The sequence below is a fragment of the Chiloscyllium plagiosum genome, unplaced genomic scaffold (genome assembly GCF_037043375.1).
Source record: "Chiloscyllium plagiosum isolate Xiang-an unplaced genomic scaffold, Cpla_swu_hap1 HiC_scaffold_17, whole genome shotgun sequence".
Classification (NCBI taxonomy): Eukaryota; Metazoa; Chordata; class Chondrichthyes; order Orectolobiformes; family Hemiscylliidae; genus Chiloscyllium; species Chiloscyllium plagiosum.
Window position 1 is genome coordinate 49282224 of NW_028270155.1, and position 19960 is coordinate 49302183.

At 41.9% G+C, this 19960-nt stretch overlaps 1 protein-coding gene across 3 annotated transcripts in view; it reads left to right on the top strand.

Moving 5' to 3' along the window:
* rbl2 (retinoblastoma-like 2 (p130)) overlaps positions 1-19960 on the top strand; it is a 112968-nt gene that overhangs the window by 84473 nt on the left and 8535 nt on the right. For all 3 annotated transcript variants that reach the window (XM_087995902.1, XM_087995903.1, XM_087995904.1), the window contains exons 11-15: positions 7645-7756; positions 8225-8491; positions 9038-9297; positions 9571-9747; positions 10718-10789. In XM_087995902.1, coding sequence (XP_087852028.1) covers positions 7645-7756; positions 8225-8491; positions 9038-9297; positions 9571-9747; positions 10718-10789 — 888 coding nt within the window. The remainder of the gene's footprint in view (positions 1-7644; positions 7757-8224; positions 8492-9037; positions 9298-9570; positions 9748-10717; positions 10790-19960) is intronic.

Consider the following 19960-nt stretch of genomic DNA (forward strand, 5'->3'; position numbering starts at 1 on the left):
CCCTCGTTTTGGTTTTTTAGTTGTTGATTTTTAGTTGATGTCACCTTATTCTAGTGTATGTTATTTGTTTTTTTGCAGTTTGGTTTATTTAAAATAGAGCTGAAATCTTGGTGTACACGTTTCCTTTCTCCCATCATATTCTGATTTAGCTCCCTTCAGTTCTCCCGTTTTGGTTTTGGGTTTTCATTACGCTGCCTCTGGTTCTTGTTTTTAGATTTTTGTTTTATTTGAGTTCAGAAAAGAGCTGAGATCTTCCCTAGTGGCGTACTGATCCAAAGGGGATAAGTTTATCCTAAACTATAGATTTACAGTAAAGTCGCTAATAAATCTCTGATATGTTTTTGCTTCCTAATGCAACATACAGATTTCAGGATTTGGAATTCTGCTGGTCTCGGCTTGTGCTGAGATGGTGACCGGTAGTATGCTGTGAAATATGGTCAGGTCCTCACATCGAGGACTGAGTCTTGAATGAGGAAATCCTCAAAGTGCTCCTTCCCACAAGTTGTCACTGTCTTGTGCCACTCTGCTGTTGCCTCTCAATGAGGTCGGTCCTTAGATTCCTGGGCCGTAGGTAGTCTGGACTGCAGTGAAGAATCCACATATGCCACAGTTGTCAGCAACTCGCTGCATCTTCTGTGCTGTTTCTGCTAATCATCTGTTCTTCAGATCACTTTTTTTGTTGGATCTTGGCTTTCACTTGTCTGCAGCCCTGCTCTCTTTCTCTTAAGTTTTGGTGCTATTTACCCCAACAAATAAATGAGCAAGGGATAGTTATAGGTAACATTCATTCTCTAATGTATCTTTCCACTCTAGAACAGGGCATCTCATACTTGGTAATGAATAATATTAATACAGAATCATAGAATCATCTTGACGTAGAAGGCTATGCAGCCTATCATCTGAACCGGCTGTCTGAGCATTTTGACTTAGTGCCAAGCCCTTGCCTTTTCCCCATAGCCCCAATTGTCAAGTTCAGGAACACCGTCTGCTTGCAGTTTAATAGCTCCTAGATCTCCTCGTCATTCTTTGAAAATAACCTTATCATTGTCATAGGAGAGAAAGCTAAGAGTCCAGAAACAAATTTTGTTAATTAACACATAAAAGAGCAAAAAGAGAAACTTGGCCCTCCTTGTCAGAGTGAACTTAAGCCTCTTAAGGTGGCAATTGAAAGGTCCAGGTGCCCAGGTGTTTGATGGGTGTGGGTCATATGAGCTGAACAGCTATCTCTTTACCACATGGTTATTTCTGAACCTAAGTCTCCCTGGAGAGGGAGAATGCTATGACCACCAGAATACTTAAGGCCTTTTGCCATTGGTGAGTGCCTCAGGGTTTAAAGTGCATTGTCAAGCCCCAAAACAATATTTTAAGAGGTGATCAGTTTCTTTTCCTAAATTTTATTTTTTGTTACAATATCCTGAAAGAGCCTCTTCAAGGGGTTGATTTGCTTATTTGTTCATCTGTTGAGTTCATTTATCGAAATGGTATAAAGAGAGACTTCTGGATGTTGGCTAGGGATGAAGTTGACTTATGTAACATTGCATTCTGTAAATAAATCTAGTGTGAAGTAAGAGACTCGCACCTGGTTTCCTCCTTCACTATCTGGTTTTAGAAGGAGTTAACAAATTGGACTTAAGCTCTGTACCTCTGTGCAACGTGGCCAACATTATTTTAACATAGAACATAGAACATAGAACATAGAAGAATACAGCGCAGTACAGGCCCTTTGGCCCTCGATGTTGCGCCGATCCAAGCCCACCTAACCTATACTAACCCACTATCCTCCATATACCTATCCAATGCCCGCTTAAATGCCCATAAAGAGGGAGAGTCCACCACTGCTACTGGCAGGGCATTCCATGAACTTACGACTCGCTGAGTGAAGAACCTACCCCTAACTTCAGTCCTATATCTACCCCCCCTTAATTTAAAGCTATGCCCCCTTGTAATACCCGACACCATACGCGGGAAAAGGTTCACACTGTCAACCCTATCTAATCCCCTAATCATCTTGTACACCTCAATCAAGTCACCCCTAAACCTTCTTTTCTCTAATGAAAACAGCCCCAAGTGTCTCAGTCTTTCCTCATACGATCTTCCTTCCATACCAGGCAACATCCTGGTAAACCTCCTCTGCACCCGTTCCAGTGCCTCCACATCCTTCCTATAGTATGGCGACCAAAACTGCACACAATATTCCAGATGCGGCCGCACCAGAGTCTTATACAACTGCATCATGACCTCAGGACTCCGGAACTCAATTCCTCTACCAATAAAAGCCAGTACGCCATATGCCTTCCTCACCGCACTATTTACCTGGGTGGCAACTTTCAGAGATCTGTGTACATGGACACCAAGATCCCTCTGCTCATCCACACTACCAAGTATCCGACCATTAGCCCAGTACCCCATCTTTTTGTTATTCTTCCCAAAGTGAATCACCTCACACTTAGCTACATTGAATTCCATTTGCCACCTTTCTGCCCAGCTCTGCAACTTCTCTATATCCTGCTGTAACCTGCCACATCCTTCCTCACTGTCAACAACTCCTCCGACTTTCGTATCATCCGCAAACTTGCTCACCCAACCTTCTAACCCCTCTTCCAGGTCATTTATAAAAATGACAAACAGCAATGGTCCCAAAACAGATCCTTGCGGAACACCGCTAGTGACGGAACTCCATGAAGAAACTTTGCCATCGACTACTACCCTCTGTCTTCTTCCATCCAGCCAATTCCTAATCCAAACCTCCAACTCACCCTCAATGCCATATCTCCGTATTTTCTGCAGTAGCCTACCATGGGGAACTTTATCAAACGCCTTACTAAAATCCATATATACCACATCTACCGTTTTTCCCACATCAACCTCCTTCGTCACCTTTTCAAAGAATTCAATAAGGTTTGTGAGGCACGACCTGCCCTTCACAAAACCATGCTGACTATCCTTGATCACATTATTCCTATCCAGATGTGCATAAATCCTATCCCTTACAATTCTCTCTAAGACTTTGCCCACAACAGATGTGAGACTCACCGGCCTATAGTTACTAGGGTTATCCCTACTCCCCTTTTTGAACAAGGGAACCACATTTGCTATCCTCCAGTCTTTTGGCACTACTCCTGTAGACAAAGAGGACATAAAAATCAAGGCCAATGGCTCTGCAATCTCCTCCCTTGCTTCCCAGAGAATCCTAGGATAAATGCCATCAGGCCCAGGGGACTTATCTATTTTCACCTTTTCCAGGATTTCCAACACCTCTTCTCTACATACCTCAAAGCCATCCATTCTACTTATTTGTGACTCAGTATTCACATCGACGACAATGCCCTGTTCCTGAGTAAATACTGAAGAAAAGTATTCATTCAGTGTCTCCCCAATCTCTTCCGCCTCCACACGCAACTTCCCACTACTATCCTTGACTGGACCTATTCCTACCCTAGTCATTCTTTTATTCCTAACATACCTATAGAAAGCCTTAGGGTTTTCCCTAATCCTACCGACTAAGGACCTTTCATGTCCCCTCCTTGCTGCTCTTAGCTCTCTCTTCAGGTCCTTCCTGGCTACCCTATAACTCTCAATCGCCCCAATTGAACCTTCACGTCTCATCTTGAGATAGGCCGCCCTCTTCCATTTAACAAGGGATTCCAATTCCTTATTAAACCACGGCTCCCTCGCACGACCCTTTCCTCCCTGCCTGACAGGTACAAATTTTGCTAAATTTTCCCGAAACAGTAAATGAGCAAGGCATAGGTATAGGGTAACATTCGGTCTCCAAAGTATCTTTCCATTCTAGAACAGGGTACATGGTACTTGGCAATGAATAAACTGTCTTGATATAGAAGGCCATTCAGCCTATCATATCAAACTAGCTCTCTGAGCATTTTGACTTAATGCCAAGCTCCTGCCTTTTCCCCATAGCCCTGTCGTTTCTGTTTAAATAATCATCCAATGTCTTCTTGAATGCCTAAGTTGAATTTGCCTTTGCCTCGTTTTGAGACAGTATATTCCAAACCCAGACCATACACTCTGTGAAAAGGATTTTTCTCACCTCACATTTGCAAAGTACTTTAAAACCATGCCTTCCGTTTCTTGTTCCTTTTACAAGTAAATACAGTTTCTCCATATCTAGACCCCTGGTGATTTTGAAACACCTTTCAAATCTCTCCTCAGTATTCTCCTGTATATACACACAGAAATGAGTGCTCCTGCACTTACTTTAGAACAGTGCCCTTCAATTTTTACTGTGTTCTTTGTATTAAAATATAATACATCTTCCTTCTCTGCATTGAACTTCTCCTACCACCTATCCACTCACCACCAATTTGTCAATGTCTTTATGAAGTTCTACACTGGTAGTTATCACCATTTTAAGCACAATGACCTCTGTGACTGCATATTATCTGCCTGTCTTGAAGTTTGGGTTAAGTCTGCTGGTTACATATAGTCTGTCAAATAGTTATTTGTGTAATGGATGCAATACTTGGATTTGATTATCTTCATTTGAAACAATCCTGACTCTCAGATGTATGTGGAGCCAAAGTAAGCTTCCACTTTAAAAACACAGGATTGGGTAGTTTTATTTGTTTGCGAGGCCCCAGTTATTGCTGTCCCTTGACCTGACTTTCAGCTCAATATCATTTTGCATTATAATTATCTCTATACCAACTCCACTACTCTGTGAATCAAATACCTGATAGACTTTGGTACCCAACTTGAAGGAATGGATTTGAGATATATGTGATGATCTGTTCCACCACATTTAATTCCTGAAATCGCCTGCTGAATTCATCAGTTAACTTCCTCAGCTATGCACAGAAGTTTCCTGGGTGGGACCAATTTTCTTTGTCTTTGATTTTTTTTCTCCAGACAGTGTTGTGGTGTTTTATTTTCAATTGGGAGGACCACAGACCCAGCATGACCACCAAACTTACCTTGACCTGCAATGATTGTCCATTTGGACCAGATTGAAACCTGATAAAACAAGCTAGCAAAACCTATTAAGAGCATGCACTTTTCCCTTGCTGCTCTGCTTCTGGAAGTGGAATTCACACAGATGTGTGATGATTGATGTATTGCAAAGAGGCAACATGGATGTGTGATGAGATGAACTGTCAGAGACTCGATGATCAACCAGTCGATCACAATTTACATGTTGGAGACTGTGATTCTCTTCTCTCTTCACAGTTTATAGTTCTGTGCCATCTGCAAGCTTTGAACGTGTTCTTTGCATGCAAGATCTGCATAATTTATATATTTTCAAGAGAAAGAAGGGTTCTTTGCTTCAAACTTCAACTTCAGCTTCAAAGAAAAATCTACAGGAAAAGATGATGTCATGTATCACCGTTTATTATAGATACAAGTTACTTGTACAAAATCAGGACAAATGAAAAAGTAGTGAACACAAATGAATACATTAAGTAGGTTTTATTTTGTTAACATCACATCAACCCCTGGGGACCTCCACTAAAAACCTTATCCCAGTCCTAAAACTACCTATTCCCATACCGCTTCCTATTCTTCAGCCAATTTTATGTTCATGTAGCTACCGTCTCTTTTGTTCCATGACATATCACTTTCCCACAGGTCTATTGCATGTCATGGTATTGAACACCCTTTGGGAGTCCATGCACAACACAATAGTCTTGCCCTTGTCACAACTAGGAGGCCTTATACACTTATTGGTAAGGTCCGAGGGAGTGTGGCTGAACAAAGCGACCTTGGAGTGCAGGTTCATGGCTCCTTGAAAATAGAATTGCAGGTAGATAGGCCAGTGAAGAAGGTGTTTGGTATGCTTTCCTTTATTGGTCAGAGTATTAAGTACAGGAGTTGGGAGTTCATGTTGCGGCTGTACTTTTGGAATACTGCGTGCAATTCTGGTCTCCTTCCTACCGGAAGAATGTTGTGAAACTTGAAAGGGTTCAGAAAAGATTTACAAGGATGTTGTCAGGGTTGGAGGATTTGAGCTATAGGGAGAGGCTGAACAGGCTTGGGTTGTTTTCCCTCAGGCGTCGGAGGCTGAGGGGTGACCTTATAGAGGTTTACAAAATCATATGGGGCATTGATAGAATAAATAGACAAAGTCTTTTCCCTGGGGTGGGGGAGTCCAGAACTAGAGGGCATGGGATTAGGGTGAGAGGGGAAAGATATAAAAGGGACCTAAGGGGCAGAGGGTGGTGCGTGTATGGGATGAGCTGCCAGAGGAAGTGATGGAAGCTTGTACAATTGCAACGTTTAATAGGCATCTGGATGTGTGTATGAATAGGAAGGGTTTGGAGGGATATGGGCCGGGTGCTGGCAGGTGGAACTAGATTGGGTTGGGATATCTGGCCGGCATGGATGGGTTGGACCAAAGGGTCTGTTTCTGTGCTGTACATCTCTATGACTCTATCTCTCTGTTACCTCTGGAAAATGCCAGCAAGTTAGTTAGAACATTCTTTTCCCTTAACAAAACTGCACCATCTCTTAAGCTACATTTTTCCATGTAACTATTAATTTATCCCAAAAACCTTTTCCAGAGGTTTTCCACTTCTGAAGTTAAATTGACTGATCTGTAATTGCTGGTCCAATTTTTACAACCTTCCTTGAACAAGACCCACAATGTTTGCAATTGTCCAGACTTCCAGCACCTACTCTGAACCTAAAACTGGTTAAAAGATTATTGCTATGAAAGAACCTGAAGATTGCCAAGCAGAACTTACAGTGCCTTTCCCACAATGTGAATTCTGCAGACATTGGTACAGATATTGTACAGCCTAACCAGCAGTCTTTATAAAGACCGGATACAAACCACACTGAAAGTGCAGCTAGAGATGTTATGATTAGATTAGATTAGATTAGATTAGATTACTTACAGTGTGGAAACAGGCCCTTCGGCCCAACAAGTCCACACCGACCCGCCGAAGCGTAACCCACCCATACCCCTACATTTACCCCTTTACCTAACACTACGGGCAATTTAGCATGGCCAATTCACCTGACTTGCACATCTTTGGACTGTGGGAGGAAACCGGAGCCCCCGGAGGAAACCCACGCAGACACTGGGAGAACGTGCAAACTCCACACAGTCAGTCGCCTGAGTCGGGAATTGAACCCGGGTCTCTGGCGCTGCGAGGCAGCAGTGCTAACCACTGTGCCACCGTGCCGCTGTTTATTTTTCTGGGATGTTTGCATCCCAGTAAATTGAAAAAAGCATAGCAGAAATTTACTGAAGTCTGGGAACACTTAATTTTTTAACACAATGAGCTGGAGGTAGCTTCACTAGACTTTAATTTTAAATGATTAATGTCTTTAAAACAATATGGCAGTTAGATTCCACTAATGTTCATTACAGTTAATTGAAGTCCAGAAATGTATCCTTCCTTTATTGCTGTACGGATGTTTGGCATTCCTCTGTTAACTGATGGGTTAATAACCTTTTTCAAAATAATCATCTTAGAATTAAATATGGGAATGTTTAAGACAGTTAGAGCTTTACACAATAGTTCAGCAGAAAAAGAGGATGAAGTGCAATGTAATGTATTCTTTTCGCAAATAATTTAATACTTCTTCTGACTAACAGAAAATAATTAGAAGTAACTGGGTAAAGTTTGAAGTAGTGACATTTTGGAACTATAGAATCAATTTAGAATTTGTACATTCTTCCAGGTGATGCCACCACATTACTTTGAAAATCTGGAAAACACAGGAAGCAGTGAGATGTATTCTCCCATTACCCCTACACGACTTAAGGAGGTTCACCCTGAGAGTGGCAAGAAAGGTATGATGAATTCACACCCCATTCCCTTAGCTCTATTGCTGCACAGCATCCTGCCCAGGAAGCGCATTTTAGGAATTTGGGTGTTAACACTGCCACCCTTCAATCCTAATTGATACATTAATTGCATTTTCTGTTGCCCCTGCATACTGAGTGCTAAAGACTTACAATTTACAGCTGCTTGGTTCCCTGACATTGGTCCTTCGTCTTAGTTTAATAGGCAGGTGTGTCAAATGATGCAATTCTGAGCCAGAGAAACCCCCATTAAGATGTGAGGGTGTAGTGTTTTCTGAATTGTGTGATTTTGGGCAAGAGGGTTTACAATTACAGTTTCCAAAATACTAACATGAAAATCCTAATCTTTTTCTCAGAAAAGGTTTCTCTTTATAAAACCACTAGATTGCTGTCAGAAGAAACTCTTCTGTTTTCTCAACAATTATTACTCGGGTGTTTCCCTGCTGTTCTTTCTAGAAACCATTGCATCGCCCACCACATTGCATGATCGATACAGCTCTCCAACAGCAAGTAATGCAAGGAGGAGACTCTTCATGGACAGTGACAACAGTCCTGACCCTTCAAGCAACTCCCTCAGAAATTCCCAGCAACAAACTGTACCAGTCCAGAATGTGGCTAGTGAGACTGTTTCTATTGCACATGTCCCTGGTCAGACTTTAGTAACCATGGCAACTGCGACTGTTACAGCTACCAATGGACAAACTGTTACTATACCAGTTCAAGGTAAATGATTTTTACATAAAATTGTATTATTTCTTCCTGTCTTCCCTACTTTTATGATGAATATTTAACCTTGACCCCAGGACTATAGGTAATTTAATAAGTGGATCTTACAGGATTTTCAAATATGAATCTTTTTACCTTCACTATTATGAACTAAGGATAGGATGAGATTTCCAGGAAATAGTTGGTGTTTATTTAGGTTTTAAAACCAGGACAAAATGATTACTAGCTCAGAAAATTCAATTGGGAACCATATTTGGAATATTTGAAATTTTCTTTATGTACATTCTATTACATTTCAATTGAAGTGTTCCAATTGCAGGAAAAAAATGTTTATTTGGATTTAAGTTGGAAATTCTGGGCTAACAAAGAGCAAATCATCCTTTCTGCTCTTTCAGCTAGTTTGCTAAGTCCCGATCTCAAATAGCTAAGGTCATTTCTGAGGCTCTTTACTGTGATTAATTGCTTAACAATAATACGTCAATGTTAAAAGGCACTTGTTTCTTGCTTTGTTTTCAGCAAACTGCTTTTTTTTTTAATTCAAAGGTATCGCAAATGAAAATGGAGGAATTACTTTCATCCCAGTTCAACTCAGTGTTACAGGACAGGCCCAGTCTGTGACAAACTCCATTCAACCCCTTACTGCTCAGACTCTTGCCAGTAGTCACCAGTTACCCGGAACTACAGTGCAGATTGCTGGACAGGTATCAATGCAGCAATCCCCAGGACAGAGACAAAATCAATGCCAAATAGCAATGAGCAGCAAACCCAAAAAGACCGGCTCAGTAGCTCTGTTCTTTAGAAAGGTATGTTTCTTTATAGTTATGAGAGTGAATGTTTCAAACAGCAATCAGGTTTTGTACTGTGCTTTTTCTCTTCAGATGAGCAACATTTGTCACAAATTAAATGGTAAATTATCCTGAATTAAAATTGGACAACAGCTATTTGTCATAGGTGCAGGTCATTAGTGTAGTCTGGGGAGGCGGAGGCTAGATATAGTGTGATGTTGTTGAGGGAGGGAATTTGATACTATTTTCATAATATCTCAGATTATTCTGTTTCTGCTGTTGTTAAACTAGGTTTATCATTTGGCAAGTATTCGTCTGCGTGATCTCTGTGCAAAACTGGATATTACTGATGATTTGAGGAGGAAAATCTGGACATGTTTTGAATATTCTTTGGTCAACTGCACTGATCTGATGGTTGATAGGCACTTAGATCAGCTGCTGATGTGTGCTGTTTACATAATGTCCAAGGTAAAATCTGCATTGAATGTGACACAATGAAAAGTTAGAATAAATAGCATACATGGAGATTTATGTTTTAAGGTTCCTTTATTAATTAAAAAATCTTTAAACATGTTATTTTAATGACCTATTATCTATATGTTTTCAATAAAGGATGTAATATTTCTGAAAAACATTCTACAACATCCTATAATCGTTGCATTTCTGATATAGCAAGAGTATGCTATTTTTTTAAACATTGTTAACTAACTTTACAACTGCAATATGAAGCCTGCTTCAACTGATCTATTGATCCTCTCTCCAACACATGGGCCTACTGTCCTTGTATGAGACAAAAATGTAGTTACTAACCTTGTAGACTCTGTTGAGTACGTATGCCCTAATCCCTCCAATTTAGCATTGAAATAAGATGGTGTCACAAAATATGACAAAGTCCAAGCTTCAAGTCTGTTCAAACATACATACCTTCCTGCCAATATTTGTGATTTTAAAAAAAATTCCATAAACAATCAGGGCCTGAGGCAAGTGCCAAACATTCAGTATATATTGCTCTTTAATATGAAAGTTAAGAGTTTTACATAATCCAACTATCATTCATGCACTCTTAAGTAAAGAGATACACTCTGAGCAGAAATCAAAACGTGGCCTAACAAGTCAGTTTTGTTTGAGGGTTATACACTAAGGTACAATGCATCCAAATGGCTTTAATGTTTTTTCCATTGCATTTTCATCCTTCTGCCCAAACACATTTCAGTAATATTAATAGCTCTTTTCCCAAATTACTGAACCTTATTTGCAGGTTCTCTGCAATTGCTCAGCATGGTGGCAGGAGTTAAGTTTTGACTTTGTAAAGAGGGGTCTTGGCAAATTGTCAACCAGTTTTCCATCTCTACTTCTATTTCCGTTGATTTTCATATGTTAGAAAAACAGTAATGTGCACTGTGCTTTGAGTCAATATAAAACAACACTTTATTTTTAGGTAACAAAAGAGGATAGATCCTTCCAGAACATTATGCGTAGCTATCGAACACAACCGCAGGCCAGCAGCAATGTAAGTATTGTTATTAAAGTTTTGGGATACATTATAGGAGTAATTTGAGAAGTTATGGTGGGCGGCACGTTGGCACAGTGGTTAGCACTGCTACCTCACAGCGCCAGAGACCCGGGTTCAATTCCTGCCTCAGGCAACTGTCTGTGTGGAGTTTGCACATTCTCCCCGTGTGCTCCTCTGTTTCCACAATCCAAAAATGTGCAGGTTAGGTGAATTGGCTATGCTAAATTGCTCGTAGTATTAGGTGAAGGGGTAAATGTAGGGGATTGGGTCTGGGTGGGTTGCTCTTCAGAGGGTTGGTGTGGACTTGTTGGGCCGAAGGGCCTGTTTCCACACTGTAAATAATCTCATCTCATCTAATCTGTGTTAAGTATAGCACACATGAAAGGATAAAGATGACTTTGAACCAATGATCACCACATGGATATTGTTCTTTGTGTTATTTCTGGATATGCTGCATGCTGAAATGATTGTGAAGCTCAGTCTACAGTTCCATTACCTTTTGTATCATGCAGCTGTTGCGAACAAGATGAAACTAGTTTGGCTTAGTTTAGCAATTCCCATCTTCTGTTTCATTGAACCATTGGGTGTTTATTTAACTTGTGTTGGTTATTCCTGGGAATTCTTGAGTAATCTGTGTCTATTGAGAAAACCTAGAAGAAGGTTGTGGAAGCAGGACCATCTCTGGACGGTCACTAAACTTTTAATGTTAATGAAACAAACCTGTGTGGTCTTTACTAATGGTGAAAATCTCATGGATGATTAATGACTACAAGCAGCGCTCTGCATAAAGATTTACATATTACAAATGATGCTCTAAACATTACTGTGCTGACAATGGAATGTTTAACAGTGAGTGGACAAACCTGTTTACATTATGTTAAAGGCAGATGCCACTGCTGAACAGTGTCACAGCGACATGAATTTCTGAAACAACCATCTCTTTCAGAATGACTTAATCCATACTCAAAATAAACAAATGTGGATCCATAGATGTTATAAAATCTTCGTTTTAAACAAACTCTCTCAAGCTGATGCCTCTAAATCAGCGTGATAACTCTTTCTTACAAAACTGTTTCCAACTTGCATGAGCTATTCCACATGGTCAGTATCACACTGCTTCTGTCACTTTTCAACATTCACACTCCCTAACTGGAAATCAGCAAATGTCAGTGCACAGTCTGCATTGTTTGCAGGCAAGGAAATGACATTTAGCCAGGGGCATCACTGGTCAGGAAGAAGTATTTGGGGCAAATGTGTGTGTGTGTGTGTGTGTGTGTGGCGGGGCGGGTTATGGCTGGGGGCGGGGGGTCGGGGGTCAGGGGTCAATCAGCTTAATTGTTATCCAGGAGTAGCACTAGGTTTTTGATTGTTTCCTAGGAAATTCACATTGCTAGGACTGGAGGGTTTGAGTTATAGGATCAGGCTAATTCTATAAATTTAGTAGCCAGTGGGAAATGGATCCAATCTAACCAGGAGTTGGCAGTTAATGTCTTCATTGAGATTAAGTTTTGTTTGGATATGTTTATAATTCTTTTAAGCGTTAATTTTTTTTCTGATTATTAACCCATAACATGATGCTTGCAGGATTTAAAAAAACACATTAGAGAGAGGCAGTAAAGTCAAATTCAATCAGGAATAGTAGTTCAAAGCAGGAAGTTTTAATTAATTAAAATCAATTAAATTTAATTACTCACCTGTAATGCAATTTACTCAGTTTCTGGTTCCATTGACTTCAAAAAACTGAATATCATGCCAAGTGTATAATTGGTGTACAGAGTGATATCACTCAGAGGCATTTCTATCCCTATAACTCTTCAGAGGAACCCCAGCCTTTACCAAGTAAAAAAAACACACACCAGGTTATAGTCCAACAGGTTTATTCAAAAGTACTAGCTTTTGGAGCACTGCTGTTTCATCAGGTAGTGATACAGCAAAGGTTTTGGACTCCAACACTCTGGGGAAAAAACCTTGGCTGTTCATCCTACCCATGCCCGTCACCATTTTGAAAACCTCTCTCCAAGGTCACCCCTCAGCTTCCGATGCTCCAGAGAAAACAGCCTCAATCTATTCAGAATCAAATCCTCCAGTCTCAGTAACAACCTTCTAAATTCTTGGGATGGCACAATGGCTCAGTGGTTACCACTGCTACCTCACAGCACCAGGGTCCCAGCTTCGATTCGAGCCTCGGGTGACTGTCTGTGTGGAGTTTGCTCATTCTCCCAGTGTCTGCGTGGGTTTCCTCCAGGTACTCTGGTTTGCTCCCACAGTCACAAACATGTGCAGGTCAGGTGAATTGGCCATGCTAAATTGCCCATAGTGTTGGTATTAGTCAGAGGGAAATGGGTCTGGGTGGGTTACTCTTCGGAGGGTCGGTGTGGACTGGTTGGGCTGAAGGGCCAGTTTCCACACTGTAGGGAATCTAATCTAATCTTCCTTGCCTTAGTGTGACAAACCTGTCCAGCCATATCAGCAAGTGCTCCCTAAACAACCTCCATATTTCTATCGTGCATTTTCCTGAGAACATCTGTTCCCAATTTAGGCACCCCAGTTCCTACCTAATAGCATTTTAATTCTCCCTCCCCCAATTAAATCCTTTCCTATATTGTCTGCTCCTATCCCTCTCCATGAGTATAGTAAAGGTCAGGGAATTGTAATCACTATCACTGCTATGCTCTCCCACTGAGAGATTGGACATGGTTCGTTGCCAAGCATCAGATCCAATGTAGCCTGCCCTCTAGTCAGCTTATCTACATATTGAGTCAGGAACCCTTCCTGGACACAACTGACAAAAGCTGCTCCATCCAAACTATTTAAACTAAGGCAGTTCCAGTCAATATTAGGGAAGCTAAAGTCACCCATGACAACAACCCTGTTACTTCTGCACCTTTCCAAAATCTGCCTCCCAATCTGCTCCTCCATTTCTCTGTTGCTATTGGGGGGTCTGGGCTGATAAGTGTCAGATGGAGTTCAACCTGTAAAAGTGTGAAGTGATTCATTTTGCAAGGTCAAATTTGAATGTAGAATACAGGGTTAAAGGCAGGATTCTTGGTAGTGTGGAGGAACAGAGGGATCTTTGGGTCCATGTCCAGAGATCCCTCAAAGCTGCCATCCAAGTTGATAGAGTTGTTAAGAAGGCGTATGGTGTGTTGGCTTTCATTAGCTAGGGAATTGAGTTTAAGTGCCGTGAGGTTATGCTGCAGCTCTGTTGAGCCCTAGTTAGACCATACTTGGAGTGTTGTGTTCAAGTCTGTTCGACTCATTAGAGGAAGGATGTGGAAGCTTTAGGGAGGGTGCAAAAGAGGTTTACCAGGTTGCTGTCTAGACTGGAGGGTATATCTTAAGAAGAGTGGTTGAAAGAGCTAGGGCTTTTCGCATTGGAGTGAAGAAGGATGAAAGGTGACTTGATAGAGGTGTATAAGATGATGAGAGGTATAGATAGATAGATAGCCAGAGACTTTTTCCCATGGTGGAAATGGCTATCACGAGGATGATTGAAGAAAGATTTTGGGGTGATGTCAGAGGTAGGTTGCTTGGAATGCACTGCCAGCATTGGTAGTCGAGTCAAAGATACATTAGGGACATTTAAGCGGCTCTTGGATAGGCAAATGGAAGATGGAGAAAGTGAGGACTGCAGATGCTGGAGATCAGAGCTGAAAATGTGTTGCTGGAAAAGCGCAGCAGGTCAGGCAGCATCCAAGGAGCAGGAGAATCGACGTTTCGGGCATGAACCCTTCTTCAGGAATGAGGAAAGTGTGCCAAGCAGGCTAAGATAAAAGGGCTTGGGGGAGGGGCGTTGGAAATGTGATAGGTGGAAGGAGGTTAAGGTGAGGGTGATAGGCTGGAGTGGGGGTGGGGCAGAGAGATCAGGAAGAAGATTGCAGGTTAGGAAGGCGGTGCTGAGTTCGAGGGTTGGGACTGAGACAAGGTGGGGAGAGGGGAAGTGAGGAAACTGGAGAAATCTGAGTTCATTCCTTGTAGTTGGAGGGTTCCTAGGCAGAAGATGAGGCGCTCTTCCTCCAGCCGTCGTGTTGCTATGGTTTGGCGATTGTGGAGTCCAAGGACCTGCATGTCCTTGGTGGAGTGGGAGGGGGAGTTGAAGTGTTGAGCCACGGGGTGATTGGGTTGGTTGGTCTGGGTGTCCCAGAGGTGTTCTCTGAAACGTTCCGCAAGTAGGCGGCCTGTCTCCCCAATATAGAGGAGGCCACATCGGGTGCAGCGGATGCAGTAAATGATGTGTGTGGAGGTGCAGGTGAATTTGTGGCAGATATGGAAGGATCCCTTGGGGCCTTGGAGGGAAGTAAGGGGGGAGGTGTGGGCGCAAGTTTTGCATTTCTTGCGGTTGCAGGGGAAGGTGCCGGGAGTGGAGGTTGGGTTGGTGGGGGGTGTGGACCTGACTAGGGAGTCACGGAGGGAGTGGAATGAATGGTATGTCGGTTAGTTTGATCTTCAAGTAGGATAAGAAGTCGGCACAACATTGAGAGCCAAAGGGCCTGTACTGTTCTATGTTCTAATTATAAGTATACAATTACACTTCGCGACAATACTTGGTGAGATGCGAGGAGGGTAATTTGTCTGCAGTGATCTACTACTTATATGGATGAATTCATAATTAACTTTTTTGCTCTTTTCAAAATTGAAAGATACACAGTATTCTATTTCCTTAGGGTTATATTGCTTTGTAGTCAGTATGACTTATAAAATTTAGTATCTGTTGTGAGTTAATTTGAACAATGCATTGCACAAATCTTTGGGTGCTACATAGTCAGTCAACACTTCAAAATGAGGTCCATAAACTGATTTCTAATAGGAAATACATGAAACCTCACCTTGTTCAAGAGATTTATGTGCCAGATCTCGTAAGCACCAACAAGATGCAATGCAAAACGATTATGATGTAGCTCAGTCAACTCCACAGCTAAATACAATATTAAAAGTGCTAGTGCCAACACTACTAAGAGGGATCATGATCTGCTTAAAGGGTTTTACTGCATTAGTTCCCCTGGCTGTTGAAACATTTGTATGTGTTTCTTGCGCATTAAGTAATATGTTGAATTGTCTTTTTTTATTCATTCATGGGACTTAGGCATTGCTTGCTAAGCCAGCTTCTGTTACCCATCCCTAATTGCCATGGAGAAGATGATGTTGAACTGTCCTCTTGAACCTGTACAGCCCTGGAGTGTGCACTTATGCACCAAGTGGTTCCAGGATTTTGATCCAGCCACAGTGGAGGAATAGCAATGTGGTTCCAAGTCAGGATGGTGAGTGGCTTGGATAGGAACTTGCAGGTCATGATATTCCTATTTGTCTTCAGTTTTTGTCCTTCTACTTGGTAGCGGTTGTGGATATGGAAGGTGCTGTCAAAGGAGGCTTGGTGAGTTAGCGCAGTACATCTTGTGAATGGTAAACACTGCCCCCTATGTGTCAGTGGTGAAGGGAGTGAATGTTGAAGGTGGTGGTTGGGCTCCTTTTTGTCCAGGATGGTGTGAAGCTTCATGAATGTTGTTGGAGCTGCATTCATCCAGGTAATGAAGAGTATCCCATTACATTCTGGCTTGCATCTTGTAGATGGTGAACAGGAGTGAGTTACTCACCACAGAACTCTCAGCCTCTGACCTGGTGTTGTAGACACAATATTTATTTGGTTAGTCCAGTTCAGGTTCTGGTCAATGGTAACTACCAGGTCCTTGATGGTGGTGGATTTGATGGTGATAATTCTATTGAACATCAACAGGAAATTCTCATCTGTTGCAGATGGTTATTACTCAGCCCTTTGTGTAGCATGAATATTATTTGTCATTTAGCATATTGTTGTCCAGATCTTCCTCCATCAGGTCTGCTTCAGAATCGCAGGAGTCACAAATGGTATTGAGCATTGTGCAATCAATGAACAATCCCACTTCTGACTTTATGATGGAGAAATCATTCATGAAGCAGCTGAAGATAGTTGAGTTTAGCATATGATCCTGAGGAACTCCTTCAGAGATGTCTTGGGGTGGAGATGTTTGACGTCCATCCACCACAGCCACCTTCCTTTCTGCCAGGTATGTCTCCAACATACACTGCAGTTTTGCAAGGAATCCCTGGTACTACACTCTGGAGTTAAGCTCTTTTGTCTGTGTTTGAACCACGTGATCTCAGAAACTGGCCTTGATGGAACCCAAACTGAGGGTCAGTGAGCAGGTACTTGAAAGTATTGTCGACAACCCTTTCCATATTACTGATAATGAAGTTTACACTGATAGCACGGTAATTGGTCAGCTTGGTTTTGACCTGCTTGCTTGTTGTGCATAGGACATAGTGCAAGAAAGACCTACCATCCCACCAGTCTCCACATTGTGTATTGTCCTTACACACTTCGGCCAACTCCAATTAGACCCCACTGCCAAGAACATCTTCCCCTCCCCATCCTTCTCTGCCTTTCCCAATCCTTGGTTTGTGCCATTCTCCCCACCGGTAGCTTTCCCCGGCACTGTAAAATAATCAAAAGCTGCTGCATACCACCCCTCCCCTCCAGTGAGGGCCCCAAACAATCCTGCCTCTCCTCCAACTTAGCTCATTGTATCCAGTGCTCCTGATGTGATCTTCTCTACACCGGGGAGACCAAATGTAAATTCAGGGCACGTTTCGGCGAGCATCTCAGCCAGACCCACAGGGGCTGACCTGACCTCCCAGTCGCCACTCATTTTAATTCCCCTTCCCTCTCCCTTTCCGACATGACCATCCTTGAATCAAACTGCAAATTGGAGGAACACCTCATCTCCTGCCTGGGTAGCCTATAGCCTAGAGGACTCAACATTGAGTTCTCCAATTTCAATTAACCTCCCTTCTCATGCCCAGACTCCCTTCCCAGCCCCTCCCTCTCCCTTCCATTCCTCTGAATCTGGTTGGTAGGTGGAAGGGTCATTCCTCCCATTGACCAACAAGGTCATACCCTCTACCCGTGTTCACCTATCCCTACCTCTCCTCTTTTTCCCCCCACCCAATCCTGAAGGAGGGTTACACTTGAAACATTGACTTCTCCTCCACGTGCTGCTGCCTGACTTGCTGTGTTCTTCCAGCCTTCTGTTTGTCTACATAGGACATAGTTTTAATGTAGAACATTGCCCAGCTAAGTATTGTAGATACTGGATAGCTAAAATAAAAGCTGGAAGTGAGAAACATCTACAGATGCTACCAGTCCTGTTGAGTTTCTCCAGCAGTTTGGTTATCTACCCAACAATGTGGAACGTTGAAATTAAAAGTGTTGCAGCTTGGCAAAGGGTATGGCCTAATTCTCTAACAGATGACTTCAGGACTGATTTCACAATATTTTTAAGGCCTTAGCAGTACCTAGTGCCTTCAGCCACCTATAGATATCATTTCAAGTGAATTGAATTGGTTGATGAATGGCATATGATACTGGGGACCTCAGGAGGTGGCCAAGATGGATCATCCACTTGACTGTTCTGGCTGAAGATAGATCCAGACCTTTATCACTATTGCTCTCAGCTCCCCCTTCATTGAAGTTAAGATATTTGTAGTGCCTTCACAGCTATTAGTTTTTCTTTAAATTATCCACCACTATTTACAATTGTATGTCATAGAACTGTACATTTAGAACTAATCATTTGTGTAGAGAATGTTTAGACCTGTCTATTGCAGGGTGTTCGGTGTGTAAGTAGTCCTGTGTTGTAGCTGCACCAGCTTCACGCCTCATTTTTAGGTATGCCTGCTCCTGTCATCCCCTCCAGCCAACTAGTTTTGAAGTAATTCTAGCAGGGCTTTATCTGAGAATTGAATTCAATTGGGACAAAAAAAGAAGACACAAAGCAAGACAATTTTCTCAGTGGTTGGCTAAAGCTGCCAAGGATTTTAAAAGACTAATATATTCCAAGGGCCTTATATTAATTTTCCTTGCCCTGAACAAGCTCTGAAAATTTTTCCCAGAGCATGGAATTGTAATCCAAGTTACTTTCTTCACTGTCCACTACAATGGAATCTTGATCAGACAGCCCCATGGCCTCAGGAGTGGCAAATAGAGTTTAATTCAGATAACGGTGAGGTGCTGCATTTTGGGAAAGCAAATCTTAACAGGACTTGTACACTTAATGGTAAGGTCCTTGGCCTTGTTGCTGAACAAAGAGAGCTTGGAGTGCAAGTTCATTACCCCTCAGCCTCTGACACTCCGGGGAAACCTTAGAGGCTTACAAAAACATGAGGGGCATGGATAGGATAAATAGACAAAGTATTTTCCCTGGGGTTGTGGAGTCCAGAACTAGAGGGCATAGGTTTAGGGTGAGGGGGGTAAGATATAAAAAAAGAGATCAAAGGGGTAACTTGTTCACAGAGAATGGTATGTGTATGGAATGAGCTGCCAGAGGAAGTGGTGGAGGCTAGTACAATTGCAACATTTAAAAGGTATCTAGATGGATATATGATTAGGAAGGGTTTGGAGGGATATGGGCCAGGTGCTGGCAGGTGGGACTAGATTGGGTTGGGTATAGGTCAGCATGGACGAGTTGGACTGAAGGGTCTGTTTCCATGCTGTACGTCTGACTATGAGCATGCTTGTACCTTAAACAGATTTATTTTGTACTCTGCTAAAATTGATTCAATCTAAAAATTATTTGAAGGTTCATAAATTATGTTCCTCATATTTAAATGCAATGCCCCACACCTCTCATTGCTATTTTCTAGGATTACAAGTAATGCATTCATTGAATTACTGTTCTTGCTGACACAAACATCCCTTGGCAAGTTGCAACAAGAGTACCTTCCCCTAATTCAATTTTTGATTAATTTCCAGAATAGACACTAGAGAAATAAGTCTCCTTTTGAAGTTAGCTAAATTACTCTAAAGCACTGGTCCCAGGTCAGTGTGACACAACCAGAGTGTGATACTGTACTGTTCATGCAGAGGCTTGTGGGGATTACATTAAATTATCAGTCTGACTGGTGAGCTCCAACACTGAAAAACTCAATAAGAAAGTCTTTAAAAAAAGGGGGAGGGAGAAATCAAGAGGGAAAACAAAATTAAAAGATGTGGATTTTATTTTTTAAAATCCAACCTGATTATTTGTACTAGGTTATAATCTTGACCAATAAGATTAAATCAGCATAAAATTGTGTTTGTTGAATTGAATTAGATTCCAATCTCTTGCTTTGCTACTTCAGGTAAAACCATGGATG